Source organism: Tinamus guttatus, unplaced genomic scaffold, assembly GCF_059628265.1.
Source record: "Tinamus guttatus ecotype Peru unplaced genomic scaffold, ASM5962826v1 Tinamus_guttatus_pri_ptg000211l, whole genome shotgun sequence".
NCBI classification, from domain to species: domain Eukaryota; kingdom Metazoa; phylum Chordata; class Aves; order Tinamiformes; family Tinamidae; genus Tinamus; species Tinamus guttatus.
In genome coordinates this window covers 6687579-6703012 of record NW_028288745.1, presented here as the reverse complement: position 1 = coordinate 6703012, position 15434 = coordinate 6687579, and the positions used below count along the sequence as shown (strand labels likewise).

The following is a 15434-nucleotide window of genomic DNA, read 5'->3' as shown; positions in this document are numbered from 1 at the left end:
GTCAAAAAAAAAAAAAAAAAACCTTAGTCCAATCATTCCTTTAGGCCAAACTGCATTTTTACTATATTATCTAGATTTCACAGGGGATTTGATTATGGAGACGCTTCAGATTCTTCTCTCTTGGACACACATGCACATATTCTGTATGTAGACATAAATATCTGTGTGTGTGTGTTAAACACACGCAGGTGTCTATGCACCATACATTCTATGGCAACATCCTTGGGTAAATTGCATAGGTATATTCTCTACGACATAGATATATTCTCTATTTGTATAAAAAACTGCATAAGCATATGACAAATAAGCATACTACATACCTATACAAATTAGAGCAGCTAGCCTTTAATCCATCTCTTCTAACATAACAGAAAGTAGCATCAATTACCTGAGCTAGTGCTGAAGCCTCTGTGGACGTCTGCATTTCAGTTTAAGAAAGGAATGCTTGAGATGAACTCAAACCCCTTCGGCAAAATATACAAACCAGAACACACACTAAATTACATGAAAATATTGAATCAGAGATTCAAAAGAAGCTTAGCTTACAAGTCAAGGGGAAAAGAAACAAAGAACAAAAAGCCTTTGGTTATAAGATAAAGCAGAAGTCTTCACGTTATTGTTCATTCTTCCTTTTTAGGGGCATGGAGGGGGCTGCTGTTGTTTAATTACACAGCAGGATTTAATATAATACCTCTGTACTCCATCCTGCTCCAACTCTTTGGCCACCTGATGTTTTCTTCAGAAGGCTGTTTTATGCACCAAGGAGAATATAAGCGTGCAAACGTTTGTTCACATGTTGAGCGTACCAAAATGGAGCCAGCAGACTAAGAGTGCAGCCAGCATCTATCGGGCATAGTCGATGGGAGCAATGCTTAAATGCAAGATCTGACTCCCAAATGAAGTACATTATTGTTACGTAGGAAATTTTTCCAACAGCAGCACAATAGCTGGCATGTCAAATATCAGATACTATCCCTATCCTGAAGGGTTTCTACTCTACAAAGACAAACTGCACAGCAGGTAGGGCAAGAGATGGCAACCCAGCTAGCAGACAAAAGGCTGTGTAGGCATATCTTCATAATCATTTTCTTGCTATATGGGCATGTAGTATTTAAACTGACTTCCAAATGCACCACAGGAGCATCTAGTTAATTATTTTTTTTGAGCCAAGGAACATGGTTAATGCTGAAAGGTGCACAGAGCTGTCGCTCACACCTTAATGATAGGCACACTCTGAAGTGTGACCACCTCACCCAGCAAGTTCCTGGCTCATGAATACTACAAACACCTGACTTGAGTCAAAACAGTAATTCAGTATGATTCAGTAAAAATGTGGGACACATCCCCCAATATCTAGAGGGGGATAAAACTCTAAGCAGCTCTTTAACACCGGATGGTCTATATCCACACCAGGGTATACAGATAGTCACTGTTTTTTAAGGGAGGAGGGAACCATTGAGACCAACCAGCAAACATGAACTATAGCACAAGATACAGCACAAATTTCCAGTGTGAAGACCAGCAGCTGTGACAATTAGAACATATCTCAAACCATTCGACTGTTTCACATGGGTTAACCGTTCTGAGACCTCTGATCCCCACTTTATTATAAAAATATGTTGTTGTACTTGCACAAAAAGCCCATGAATTTCAAAGAAAGTAAGAAACAGCTATCGACAGGGAAAAAAAGCTGATACTTTGTAAGGAGAAAGGCAGCTCTAAAAAGCAACTGAGGTCGTAGGAGGGAAAAAGAAAATAATCCTTTAGAGTTCAATTGCTTCCAAAATTAAAAGGTGGGAAGAATGCAAGAGGAAAACAGATGAAAGAACAAAATCTAATAACAGGATCACTCAGAGAAAGCATTTTAAATGCCTACACCTTATTAGTGTCACCGTGGCTCTTTGGTGGCATTGCTGAGAGTAGTCCATAGGCTACCAAGAACCAAGCCAGCACCTGGAGTCACTGCCAGCACCGAGGGGGCAGGTCACAGCCCAGGAGATGACACTGCGCATGGCGCAGAGCAGGGAGAGGAAAGAGGGAGAAAATGGTGCCTCAAGCCATAATCTTGCTCTTCACTAAAGAGACTGAAAGAGACAGGTGTGCACCTGTATGAGGCAGTGTATTTCTCTCCAAAATTTCACAAGATAAGAATGCAGAGCAGAGGTCAATGTATATCAGGAGGATTCTTGCTCCAGTGCTGAACTTTTCTTGAGCTCTTGAGAAAATTAAAGCCTCGAGAGCCAAATTGGTCAGTTCAAATCACAGTGCAAAGTCATTAGCAAACAAAAACTGAGCACAGGACTCCTGACTTGCAGTAACTTTCTAAATGGAGCATCAGAATTGCCCTTAAATTAATACAACAGAGCTTACATGTATAATACATAACTAATTAATGAGCTCAGTATAAAATGCAGCGACCAGTTTATCATTAGTGAGGCTTTCACTTTAAGTATGAAAAATAGGTGGACAAGTGGCAGTCACAGGTGCACAACTGGAAATTTCACCTCTGACTGAAGTGTGCAATAACCTCTGCACTGGTGTAGGACTGAGCTACACAGAGACGACTGCAAAAATCTGGACATGAATTGATATCAGTGCAAACAGGACAGTGCCAGAACACCTGAAACTGCATGAGATTGTAACCCTGTCAACTGATAGAGCAGGAGATGGATGACTGCTACCACATAAATGACAGAAAGCTTCACACCTAAGGTGGAGGCTGCCAAAGCTTCATTCTGGCTGCCTAAACTGTCAAAGTCAAAGGGCACCTACCTTCCAGTGGGCAACAGATGGCTCATGCAACCAAATTTAGGGAAATGCAACAGGCTTATAAAAAAGTCTGTTGAAAGTACTACCCTCAAAGGTCATACTGTGGCACATGGATCAGAGAAAAGATCTGAAGGCAAAGAGTAGGCAGAACATTAAATCTTTCAGTACAACGCTTAGAAGCAGCAACAAAAAGCAAACAATTCTGCAAAGTCTAAATAAAGGGTACTGAACCGAGTCAAAGGACATTTATTCTTGCACTGCATAAAAGCTCTGATGAGACCACATGTAGAGTACTATATTCTGTTCTTGCTGCCTTATTTTTAAAGAGGCTATTATGAAGTTGAATGGGGTAAAGCAAATGGCAACCCACACAGTTCCTACATTCAGAGTTTTAAACAGCATGGACACAGACTTTTGTTTGACACAAACAAAAAAATAAAAATAAATAAATAAACAAGCACAAACACATACAGCAAGGATCTGTGTACCCGAAGTTCTGGTTGACCAGAATGAAGTTGCAGAACAGCTGAAAAACAGATCCACAACAACCCTCCAGATTACAAGGAGTAATATGGCCCTGACACCTTCTGGACATTAATGCTCTCATGACTCTTTACACGACTACCTGCATCTAATTTTATCCTACTTTATTAAATATTCATTGCAAACAAGCTGAAAACAGAACTTCCTAGGAAGCAACCCAAAATAGTGGTCTTTTTAGACTAAGATAGAGGTTTTTCTCTCTAACAGCCAGATACTACACAGGAAGGTGAAGACAAAACAGACAGAATAACCTGTTTACAGGAAAAGACTCTTAACTGCAGGAAGTCTGTGTTGCACCTAAATCACAAACATTACATGCCCTGTATTTTAAATCCCATATATTATTAATGTGGTTATTCTCATTATTTACGTAAGTGTTTAATCTTTGGTGTATCGTCCTGAGTTCAACTACTCAACTACCTGTAGCAGCAAGCCCTTTAGGTTAATTATGTGCAACACAAAACAATTCTTTTTTTACCCTCACTTTCAGCGCTCTGCTTTTTAATGCCACTGAACACTCCCTGGTGATGAAGCATCCCTGCTCCTCTCTCTGTTTTAAATACCATAGCTACCCCCTGCAATTCCTTGCCCATATCAAGGCCCAGTCCTCTAAAGATGTAGCAAATGTGCTCACCCTTAAAGCTATATCAACTCTTGTTGCACCAAGACCTAGATTTCACAGTCATCACCTTTTCAGTGTCACCTAAATGACAAATGCCTCCAAATCCTTCCCATTCGAGAAGTCCTTTCCAGTTCCCTTATTTTTGAGATGAAGGAAGACAAATCAAGAAGCGCTGTGTACGCAACCTCTCCAACCGTATTTTCTAAGCTCCCCTCCATGCATCTCCTGGCAGCAGGAGAGATTGCTTTCACAGCTGCTGCTACACAGAGAGCAGCTATTTCCACAAGGTTCTCTGGCCTCTCAAGAGCCCAGCGCTTCTCCCAAGTGGCTGCAATGAAACTCCCTGGCCTGGATCTCTTCACTGAGTTCTCAGGCCTCAATAACCAGATGCTCCTTCCCACACATACACCACGCGCGCAGGAGATATCCATGCGACAACAATCATGAAGCCACAAAATAAATACTATCGTGCACCTTTGATAGCTAATCCATCTCCTCCAGAACTATTTCCAACATTCTAAACTCTCCAGAAACCTCAAAAAATAACTTTTAAAGTCTTCTTGTCCCAGAAATATTTATCTCCTCTTTCTCCTACCTCCCGAACTGGAGCTACAAACCCCAGGTTATAAAACCGCTGCCAAGCCACGAGCCCCACCCAAACGCATCATATAAAACATTTGCACTATGTTACACTACAACACCCTTCGCATAGGCTGTCGGGGAAAATTTGTGCCTGTGCTTTGAAAGCCACTTGGATGAAAGATGCTGATGAGAATGCAAGATCAGTATCATTGAACTTGGGTATGTTTTTACTTTCCTTCTGGTCCGTAAGTTATTGGTGGTATCGTCCTGAACTGAGCTACAAAGCAGCTGTATTCAGGCACTAATGTGAATTCATTTTGGCCCAAGGTAGAGTGATTTCTATAAACAGTAAATTCACTTCTATGTCCAAAACACAATTCCTCACTGAATGTCTTCTACAACTTTACAGACTTCACTAAATTTTCACACACAGCAGTTAAAGTCTTATTCCAAAAAGCATAAAAATGGACCACAGACTTTACAGTTTGGCCCTAAATACCATCCTACATGCAGGTTCAGCAGCTCTGGAAATCTGTAAGTTACATCAATAGCACTGCATGGTCGCTGAATGTGAAAAGAGGCTGCATTTTTTTGAGAGTCAGAAGTCAAAGAAGTTCTGGGAGATGGCAGGAGCAAATGGTGTCAACAAATCCCTGGAAGCAACCACTGCACATCTCTTGGCACTTTGAGATGTATGTGTGTTAAATACTATGATACATAGAAAAGTTTGCAAATAGAACATATCCAAATACTCTTCCAAGTGTTTTAAGAATGGTCTATCAACCTACTTTACTTTAAGGGGCAAGAGGAGCCTTGCTACTGACTGAATGATCCCCAAAGGATAACACAAGAGCGACGCTCTGTTTTTCCAGTGTCCTTTTTTTTTAAAAAAAAAAAAAAAAAAAAAAAAGTACATCTTGTGCATAAAGGTAATATTCTAAAACCACTGACACTGTCTTGCAAGGAGTGATAAACAGCACTGAGACATCATGCATAATTTTCCTCTGGTTTGCAAGATATGTCATACTGGACACAAAAAGACAAGTGAGAATGTGGTTTACACTGAGTTCACATCTATTTAGCGCTTCCACACAAGGCAACTTACCCCGTTTTCCTTCAGGGGCTAGGCCAGGAGCTGCTTGTCAGCTTACGACAATTCCTTCACACAGCTCTACCCTTACAATGCTGTTACAGGAAGCGATATATTTAGAAAACAGATTTCCACAGGCATAGTAAAAGATACAAGTTCAAAGCATGCATTTACACACTGTCACTAAACATATTTTTAATTAGCTTTACCAAGGCTAAATTTAAATTAAAGCGTGACTAACATGCTCGCAATGCTTCAGCCTGTTTCTTAAATGAAAACATCAAAACCCAAACTGTAAAACTAATGGTTTCTCCAGGGCTATTTTCTTTACAGCATCTCAGTCCAGTTTTATGCTGCTTCTCCCAGGCTTTCCGATGACACATAGCCACATTCCTGGCCAACACTTCTTTAACCCAACAAGTGACCTAGATCTTACAACTTTTAGAAAGAAAATGCATGTTTCTTTTCAGAGGAAGCCAATTTCTTGTTTCCCTTGTCATTTATTTCTCCTTGAGAAAAACAAGCAAGATACAATTCAATTATGTTAGCAGCAAGACAGTTAATATAATTAAGGGAGAAGCATCCACGAAGCATCGTTTAGCAAGACTGGCACACTGGCTTTCAGGCAAATTCCCAGTGGAAACTGATTATAGTACAGGGTGCTGTTATATTTCTCCATGTCACAGGTTAACTGAAAATATGCGAAAATAAGTTTTTCCTAAGTCATTTGGCTGTAAGATTTCCAAACTGCAGTCACATGCAATCAGTGCAAAAATGGGACAATTTAAAAGCAGACTAACAGCACAGTCCAGAGCAACATTTTCTATTCTGAGGTCTCCCTTCCTTCTTGCTATTCTACACAACGCAATGCTCACGAGCACGAGATGCCTCTGCACGGTCCTACAGGAAGGGAGGCTTCCTGCAGCTCTCTCCAGAGCCCTGCATGGCCTCACTCCATGTTAATAACATGGCAGGATTAAAGCCCAGAGATCCTGCCAGGCTTGGACAGTTTGGAATGCAAGATTTTAAGCTCAAATGAGAGCATGATACTGTGCTATAAAGTTAGTTACCCTTCCAACGATGTATTTTGCAGTTGGGGTTCGGAAAGTTAAAGACAGTAATTTTTGAGGCTTCTATTTTAAAACTCATGCCAAACTCCAGTTTTGTTTTTGAGTGTCTATTCCATGCACACCCTGCACCGCCCAGCTTAGAATTGCATGGCGCAGTGCTACGTGGAAGACCCCTGCTGCAGAGACATATGCCTAAACAGCAAAGAGGAAAAAGATAGCCCAAAAAGCCATTACTAAGGGCTATAGTACAACAGTGGCCACAACTGAAGGGAAAGGCAAGAATAAAGAGCCTACGTATGACAGCAAATCAAGCTCAATGATATTCTGAGACTTTCTTTTGATTGATACACATTGTCCATAGGAAAAACTGCTCAGTTGTGTCTGGAATCTCCTATATAACTTCTCCATGGGTCCTCAGCAGTTAAGACATCTTCCACTACACAAAAATAAATGGGAGCACTATCTTTTCCCCTCCATCTCCAAGATAGCTCCTCAGAGAGGAGTGTGTAGGAGGAATATTTTCTTTACTAGACAGTAGTGCAACCAGGATATTGACTATCAGTTTCTTGAGATTCATTTTTCTGCCTTACCCAAACATACACTCTGCTTTGGTCTGGGCGAAAGGGACAAGCTACAGAAATCCAATTCCAGAGAGTCTTACGTAGCCGAAAGTGACCACCATATAGTATAAACCAGAGACAAACCAATGAACTGCACCAAGGACAAAGATAAGCAAAGCCTTTGCCTCCTGACTGCATAGGAAACTACACCTGACAAGGACATCCCAGTAACATAAAAGAAAAAAAAACAGAACTGGCTCAGAAAGACACATGTGAGGACAAACACAAAGCTCAGAAAAAATCTGAGGCTCTAAATGTTCCTGTTCATGGTTTCAGGATCATATTTAGCAAATCCTGTTGGAAAGAAAACAAACAAACAAAAAAATCTAACTAAAAACAAAAGATCTGAAAGATATTCAAGTCACCAAAGAGAATGTTATACCTTAAAACAGGATATGGGTTAGTTAAACCAAAGTTTCTGTAATGCTTTTTCTGACTTAACTCTCCAGCACAATTTTCTGCCAATGTATGTGACTGCAGAGGTGTTTAGAAGCCAAACATGTGGTCATACTCATCTTGTAACATGAGACAGCTATTCCCAATTCAGTTTGGAAACAACACACAAGATTCTCAGAAAAGGTAATCATATACTATCAGTGTTTAAAAAAAATATCTGAAAGGGGCAAAAACTGAAAGGCAGCAAACCCATCATTAAAGTATGTTTTACAGCAAGTCATTTATACATTACTTTCAAGGCACATATTCAGCTATATGCCCAATGTCATAGCATCAAAGATACCTTGAGACAAATAATATTTTGAATCAACCTCTGAAAAAGCAAACACAAGGGCCAACAAACAAAAAATAAACCCAAACAAAAATGTCTTTAAAATCTGTTCTATCAGTATGACCAATGGCAGAGTCAAACAGCACTGGCCACGAGGGAGCAGATTATTTCACTGTTATCTGGATATCTAAGACAGACAGAGCAATCATCCATCAGTAAAGCAAGAAACTTGAGACTTGGTGACTCTCCCAAAGCCTAGTTATCATTTAAAATGTGAAGATATAGGTTTTATATGGCTGTTCCACTGTATGGAGGCTTAGGAGCACTCCCACTCCTGGCTGCACTTCCTCTAACCCGCACTGACAAAAGCTTTCCGCTCAGAGGCAGAGCGCAGGGCTCTTCCTCACTCATCACAGGGCAAAGCAAACTCCTCTGGTGGGAGAAATATTTGCAAGCCCTTGGGAGCCTCTCCAGTCTCACAGCCTCATTCCTTCCTGCTTCCCCTCGGACTCCAAGTGCTGGACACCACTCGCCCACCCCTCCCTAACCCCTGGACGGGTGAGATAAAGCACTCGCACTGCCTAAGGGGGAGGTCTACAAAGCACAGCGCGCAGTGCTTGGAAAACTGCATGCTTTTCACTGTGTAATCTTCTTGTCCGTCTGCCCAAGCCTCACCCATGCCTTTCACCACTTTTTCACAGCAGCCTGTCTGCTTTCACAGCACTGCCCCCCCAATTCCACACCCATAGTGTTCAACACCTCTATCCACTGCTCTTCTGCACTCACTGCTCCTCATTGCTCTCACCAACGCAAATTCAAACATTCGACCAAAGCACTCTCTCCATGCACCCTCCCTTCTCACTGCTGCCACCTCCCAGCCTTTCCTCGCTGCCATGTGCCTCTCGCTGGCACTAGGACATCTACTTTAAATCTAAAATCATCACAGTCATCAGCACCTCCTCTTCACATTGCGGTCTCTCCAGCACCAGGCTCCAAGACCTGTCCACCTTTAACTAAGCACTACTGTCACACCTCTTCTTCACCAGCCTGGAAGCTCCTGAGCTGAGCATATTTTCTGGCCCTAACATTTCCATTTGACTTAGAAACCTACAAGTGGAAGACGCTGCAGTCTGCTATCAAAGGAAATCACAATCTTCTTCAGCTGAGGTACCTCCACTGTTGATGCTGTCTGGTTCTTTGCTTCCTTCACTCTTGCTCAAGTGCCTCTCCACCATCTCATTGCTCTGATGATTTGAAACCTTTTTCTAATTTATACTCATTCCTTTAGCATGAATGGTTCTTTTCCCTTCCCAGTGGTTACTTCATGATTTTTAATGGCAGTCTTCATATTGCTAAGCTAATCAGACTAAACTCTTCTGACTATTATCAGACATATGCATAATTTTCTTGATAATTTTCTCTTCTGCAACCTCTTCTGTACCCTTTCAGTTTAAACCAACTTTCTTGAAATGACTGACCAGAGCTACACACTGTAATACACCATATAATGCTATTCATGCTTACTGTCTGCACTGGCAATAATCTAAAATATTTGAGCACCACATTTGCGTTTTTCACTTCATATCATGTTTTTAGCTCATATATCTTATGATTAATATACCCAAACTTGGAAGAGAAAATAAAAGTCAAAAATACCAGCCAAGAGCAGAAATTATTTTCACTAATTTACAAATGTGTCTCTGCATTTTGTGCTACTTCATTTCTGTTACACCAATTCTGAATGTCGATCGCAGGATGTTTCCCTTCCTCCACTAGATCATCAGATTTTGTCAAACTCCTGCTTTTATGTCAATGACTTAATAAACATAAGACAGCAGCTTAGCCTTGGGAACAACCCAAGCAGGCACCTGTTTATATCCCAGGAGTTCCTCTTTCAGCTTGAGTTGCATGAGCTCTTCTCAACAGGTCCTCTACCTTCCTCATGTGTCCTCAGCCTGTCCAGAGAGTGACCAGAAAAATCACATATCTTATATGAGTGAGACTAACACCTTCAGTTTACCTGGATCACACCTCTCTATCACAGAGCATCCCTCTCTACTTCCAAACCAGGAAGTACATCTGCCATGTTCCAGTCACACATCATTTGTGACCTGGCAGCTATACAACAACTCCTTGCCCTTGCACTGCCATTTCACACACCAGCTCATACGTAGTTCAGGGATGGAAACTATCCAGCTCCCAGGCTGGACACATCAAGCTGTGAAGCTGTTAGCCAAAGATGTGCCAAAGCTCCTTGTGTCACTATCAGCATCAGCATCCACAGGAACCTTTGTCATCCTTATAGTAAAAGGCAAAAACTAATTTATTTCATTTTTTGTTGTTATTGGGTTTTGTTCATTCTTTTTTGTTGTCATTCTTAAAAGGCTGACAAACCTTTGGCTGTTTACTTTCATTTGCTTTGCAAGGCTTGACTTCTGGCAACTTTTATTTTAACCCTTAAGATAAAGCTTTCTCTAGCGACAAGAGCTTGACTCTATTTCTCAAAATCTAGCTTCTGAACAGAAAGAAAATTAAAAATAAATAAATAAAAAGCTTTCTTCTCCCCCAAGCTCCTTCTTAAAGACGAGGTAGTGCTTGCAATTTTGAGATTCAGACTTCCAAATGCACATTCAACTGATTGAACTTCCTACTTCACGTGACTTCACCAACTATTTCTCTTAATTTCTAAGTGTGTGATTGTAAAAACAATCACCTAGCAGCCCTACTTTATTTACCTTTCCATTTAACTCAATCATCTTCTGAAAAAGTGACTTAAGGTAAGCCTCATTAAACAGCATCACCTCTCATTGGATCGGTTGGTTACTTGATAAAGGGATCATCTGGCAGTAACAGCTACCACGTAGGTTCAATTCTGTTGACTGTCAAAAATGTTCATTAGTCGGGGTGGCTGTAAACTACTCTGTCTCTTCTTTCTTTATTATTTATGTAGTCAATCATTTAATTTTTAACACACTGTCCTACACTGTGCAGTACCTCTAAAAACTATCTGTTCTAAGAGCGCCTGATCAAACCACTACTGATGAAAAGTGCCACACAATATTCACACACAACATCAACACTTCTCATTTACAAGGACTTCAGCCTGTTAAGTCACTAGGAACTTGACCTGTTGCAATAAACGATGAGAAGCTTAATGATTCCAAGAAAGTCATACTGCTAACTGGACTTTTACAGGATACAAACTGACACTTCTCAGATGTCCAGATATTGAAAGCCTTTAAAGAGTAAATTACACATAAACTTAATCAGTTACAGAGTTACTATATTTGTTTAAATTAAGGCTCAATATCTGCTGGTGTAAACAAATTATTCCCATCTTCTTAATTTGATCTTGAATCTTCAACCCAAGCACGATTTAGAGCAACAACAAGAAGAAAAGCAAAAGCAGCATTGATTAAATCCAGCAGGGCTATGAATTTCAAAGCACTGAAAAACATCAACATCATAAACCTTATCAGTTCTAGATAAAAAAAAAAAAAACACAGAAATTACCTGAGGACAATTATAAAGAAGATTCTGCTTTTCAGTGCCTATTCATAAATAATGTTCTGGGTTACTGACTATTTATCGACTCTAGGACCACAGTAAAGCTATTAATAAAGCAAGACCACAAAGACAGCTTAAAATATTTTATGTTCTGAAGTGCTTAAGAGGAACGAAAAGACTATAGGTTTACAGATAATTTTAAATAACATGCCTGAAATTATTGCTCATGAAAGATGCTGGCCTGGAAGCTGAGGTTACTGATTTCTGCATAGGCAGGTGCGCACTTCTGACACGTGCACCCCTTCCCCACAAATATGGCTTGATTTTGATCTAGAAAAGCTACTACTTGCCAAGACTCATTTCCAGGATCTCACAACCCTTTGTGCTTATTAAGATCAGCACTACCAGCTGTGGTGGTGACCTCAGGAAACACAAGAACTCTTCTCCTCAAAACATGATCAAGACCTACCAAACTCATTCTACACACGAGGAGCAACCATAGTCAAAACAGGAAAAAAAAACCCTCACTTTTTCTAAACTATATTTATAGAAAACAGACTTATTCAAAATAATCTCCACCTCTTACAAAAACCACCATCTGGGAAATTTACAGGAGCTCAAAAATACATTCTAATATTTTTCCTCCAATCCATCTATAAACAGGAGGCAGAGTTGGGAAATCTGCCACTCACCAAAGGAAGCAGATTTTAAATTATCTGTTCTGATTAGAACTCAATGTACTTCTTGGAAATATGGAGAGTGGAAATTCTAGTGCATAAGCACTAGCTGCACTTAGCTGTATGCAGGACAAAATTTGCTTATCTTTCTTGAGTGTGGTTTCAGCACTGCTGCACAGCTCTAGGTCGTGGCACTTAATAAGAAATCTATTTGATATAAATCTCAGGGTAGTTATAAGGGTCCTTAATAGCAGCCTGGATACTACATTGAACTACTTCACTCAGTTCCCTTTGATCTTGAAGAAAATTATATTATAAACATAACAAATGAATGTCCAAGCTATAACTGCCTCCTAAAGATGTGGCTCAAACTAACACAGCACCAGTCATTTCCATGAAGAAGATATTTTACATCACCTGCAGACTTAGCCTGGTCTGAAAAGAGTGTTAAGAATTCAACTTCTGGATCAAGTCACAAACAAAAATCCTTATTTCTGCATTAAGTATCACCTCAATCAGTCAAATCCTTGCTACACATATCAACAGAAGAGGAAGAGTTAACACAAGAGAATTCTTTCAGACAATACAGGCAAATCTAGATTTTTGTTTTTAATGAGGAAAGCAATCAGTGCTTAATTAAGTTAATATCAACTATCCTGGTGGAATTAGCTCGCTGGAGCAGGCTCCAAAGTCCAGGAGCAGTCTCTTCCGGAGTGCCATCGTGCCAGCTTTACTTACCCCTAGCCATCGGGCTCCTTTGTTGGCAGCCTGCTGAATCTGCACTCTTTTGAGGGTGACATGGTAAACAGCTCCCTCTTCTACCTCTTCACCCCAGTCCTGAATTGAGCTCTGCCAGGGAACAAGGAAAAAAAAAATCAAGAGAGGAAAAAAATGAACTTTTTCCCCTCTTCTGCTAACCGCAATCTATACCAGGTGCACTGCTGCTTCATGCAGAGCACGGCGCAGAAGATGGGCTGCACAAAGTAAACACAGCAATCAAGGCAATGCAGGAGACTTGGAGATTGAGAGAACTTTGGAGATATTCTTGGCAAGGCAGTCTTTCCTGTGGTATCAAGATATCCTGACTTTCCATTTAGTTATTTTTCCTAGACTAGCACATATTTTAAATAGTTGTATAAAGTCTTTTCTAAGGAAATAGTTTGGTTTTGATTAGCAGCCTCTCTTCTCTCTCCCTCACCCTCTTTTCTCTCTCTCTTTTTTTTTTCTCTCTTTCTTTCTTTTTTTCCTAAAGCAATTAATCTCCTTGGCCTTTCACTTATGGAAGGAAGTGCACTTTAAAAACTGCGGAATTAGTTATGCAGCGAGCCTCTCAACTTTGAAGGCAGCGAGCACGTATAGCTGAGAAACATTTCGTTTCTCGTGACAGAAGGCTTGCTTTGTCGGAGCCCCTTAGTGCTGGCTACACAAACCCCGCACACAGCCCGGGCTACGGAGCTCGCGAACATGAAAGAGCCGAGGAAGAAGCGCGGCATCCCCAACTATCCCGAAGTAGCTTCCGAACTAGAGCTGGGCGTGCTTCGCGCTGCCTCCCCAGAGCGCGAGCGCAAACGGGGCTTATGCGGGGGCTTGGCGAGCTCCGAAGCGGGGGCAGCGCCGGCCGGGGCGCGCAGCCCGCTCAGCAGCGGCGCCCAAGGGTCCCGCCCGTCCCCGGCCCGGGCCCGTTACCATTTTAGCTCTCCGCGGCACTCTCATTCTCGGCGGCGCGGCGGGGGCCGGGCCGGGACATGCCGCTCCGCTCGGCTCCGCGCCGCTCCGCGCTGTCAGCGGCCGCCGTCGCGGGCCGGGCCGAGGCGAGCGGAGCCGGGCGGCCCTGCGCTCCGCTCCGCGGCGCGGCGCGGGAGGGCGGGCGGCGGCGCCAGGCCCCGCCTCGGCCCGGCCCCGCGAGGGGCTTCCTGTTTGTCCCCGCCGGCCCCGGGGCTCCGCCGCGACCCGGCTCCGCGCGCCAGGGCACCGCCGAGGGGGCAGTTTGTGCCCGGGACCCAGTATAAACGTAACGTGGCAAAGTGAGTCACAAATATGGGTTAAAAAGGACGGTTCGTATCTCAAACTTCGAAACAGCACAGTTATGCTTCTAAACATGTAACTAAAAATCAGAAGAACTGTTAAAACAAATACAGGGCAGGAATTTCAAGCCAAGCTTAATTATAAAACCTCACCCTACAAGCTTGGAAGTAAGAAGAGGAGAGCTTGGAGGCACTGTGCTACAGCTTGCAGCGTATGCAGCGCACAGCAAGCCTGCCCACACACAGTGGGCAGCTGAGTGCCCGACAGCCTGGCCTTCCTCCTCCTCCTCCTTGTCCGGTGCCACCTGCCACTGCTCCTCAGCAGCCCCATCCTCTGACTTGTGTCATCCTGCCGGACCCTTATTTTCCATTTCTGCAGGAGTCCCTTGCTCACATACAACCCTCCAAGTACCCCAATGTAACTGCAGACACGAGCACGGCACACAAGGATCTCGAACACCCTACAAACACCGTGCTGCCTCCAGTTGGCCTTGCCGTTACCTGACTTTTTGGATTTAAAAATCAAAATAAAGAAGAGTTGAGTGCACAGGTTATTGTGCAAGTTAGTGAAAAGCCAACAATGGAAGCAAACTGTTCAGATTTCCTGAATCTCAACTCTTATCGACGAGGATAGTTGCACATTTCTACACAAGTGTTACTCCCATGTATCTCAGGGTATCTCAGTCCTAGTCTGGAGGAGCCATTAGCACTCGCAGCTGCTGACACGAGGAAGCAGATGGTAGCAGAGAACATTACTTTAAGCTGTGCTTGAGCTCTGGTGTCATGGGCCAACTGCACTGATTATTTTCCAGGCTGCATATTTAGTTTATCTGTGCAATACTGAAATGATCCAGACTATGCTGGATCAGATAGAGTCTTTAATAACGTGACTAAAAATTAGTGTAGCATATAAATCAAGATCTAGATTTTCCACAGGTCCTTGCTTCTCTTGCCTCTCCTTTAAAACTACACACAGGGTTTTGAAAGCTTTAGATTTTGCAAATAGTTTCACTACATCTTAACTTCTGGGTGAAGAAAATACATTTGCATGGGATTGATGTAGCAAGGCCGGTTGCAGGTCAAATTGCAATTGAATAGGACAACCATATGTTAGCATATGAAAATAGATACTTAACTGCAGGGAATAAAACATCAAATCCAAAAAATTATTCTGCACTGAAATAAAAGATTTATTAAGGTAAG

General features: G+C 42.1%; 1 protein-coding gene across 2 annotated transcripts in view; it reads right to left on the bottom strand.

Moving 5' to 3' along the window:
- Nucleotides 1–15434, bottom strand: part of RGL1 (ral guanine nucleotide dissociation stimulator like 1) — a 92488-nt gene that overhangs the window by 48213 nt on the left and 28841 nt on the right. Inside the window, exons 1-2 of one of the 2 annotated variants that reach the window (XM_088524468.1) lie at nucleotides 13894–14062; nucleotides 12946–13056 (exon numbers count right to left, since the gene is read on the bottom strand). In XM_088524468.1, the coding sequence (XP_088380594.1) occupies nucleotides 12946–13056; nucleotides 13894–13920 (138 nt within the window). In that variant the 5' untranslated portion in view covers nucleotides 13921–14062. Of the gene's footprint in view, nucleotides 1–12945; nucleotides 13057–13893; nucleotides 14063–15434 lie in introns of those variants that run through there. The other variant, XM_010213366.2, reaches the window with a different exon arrangement.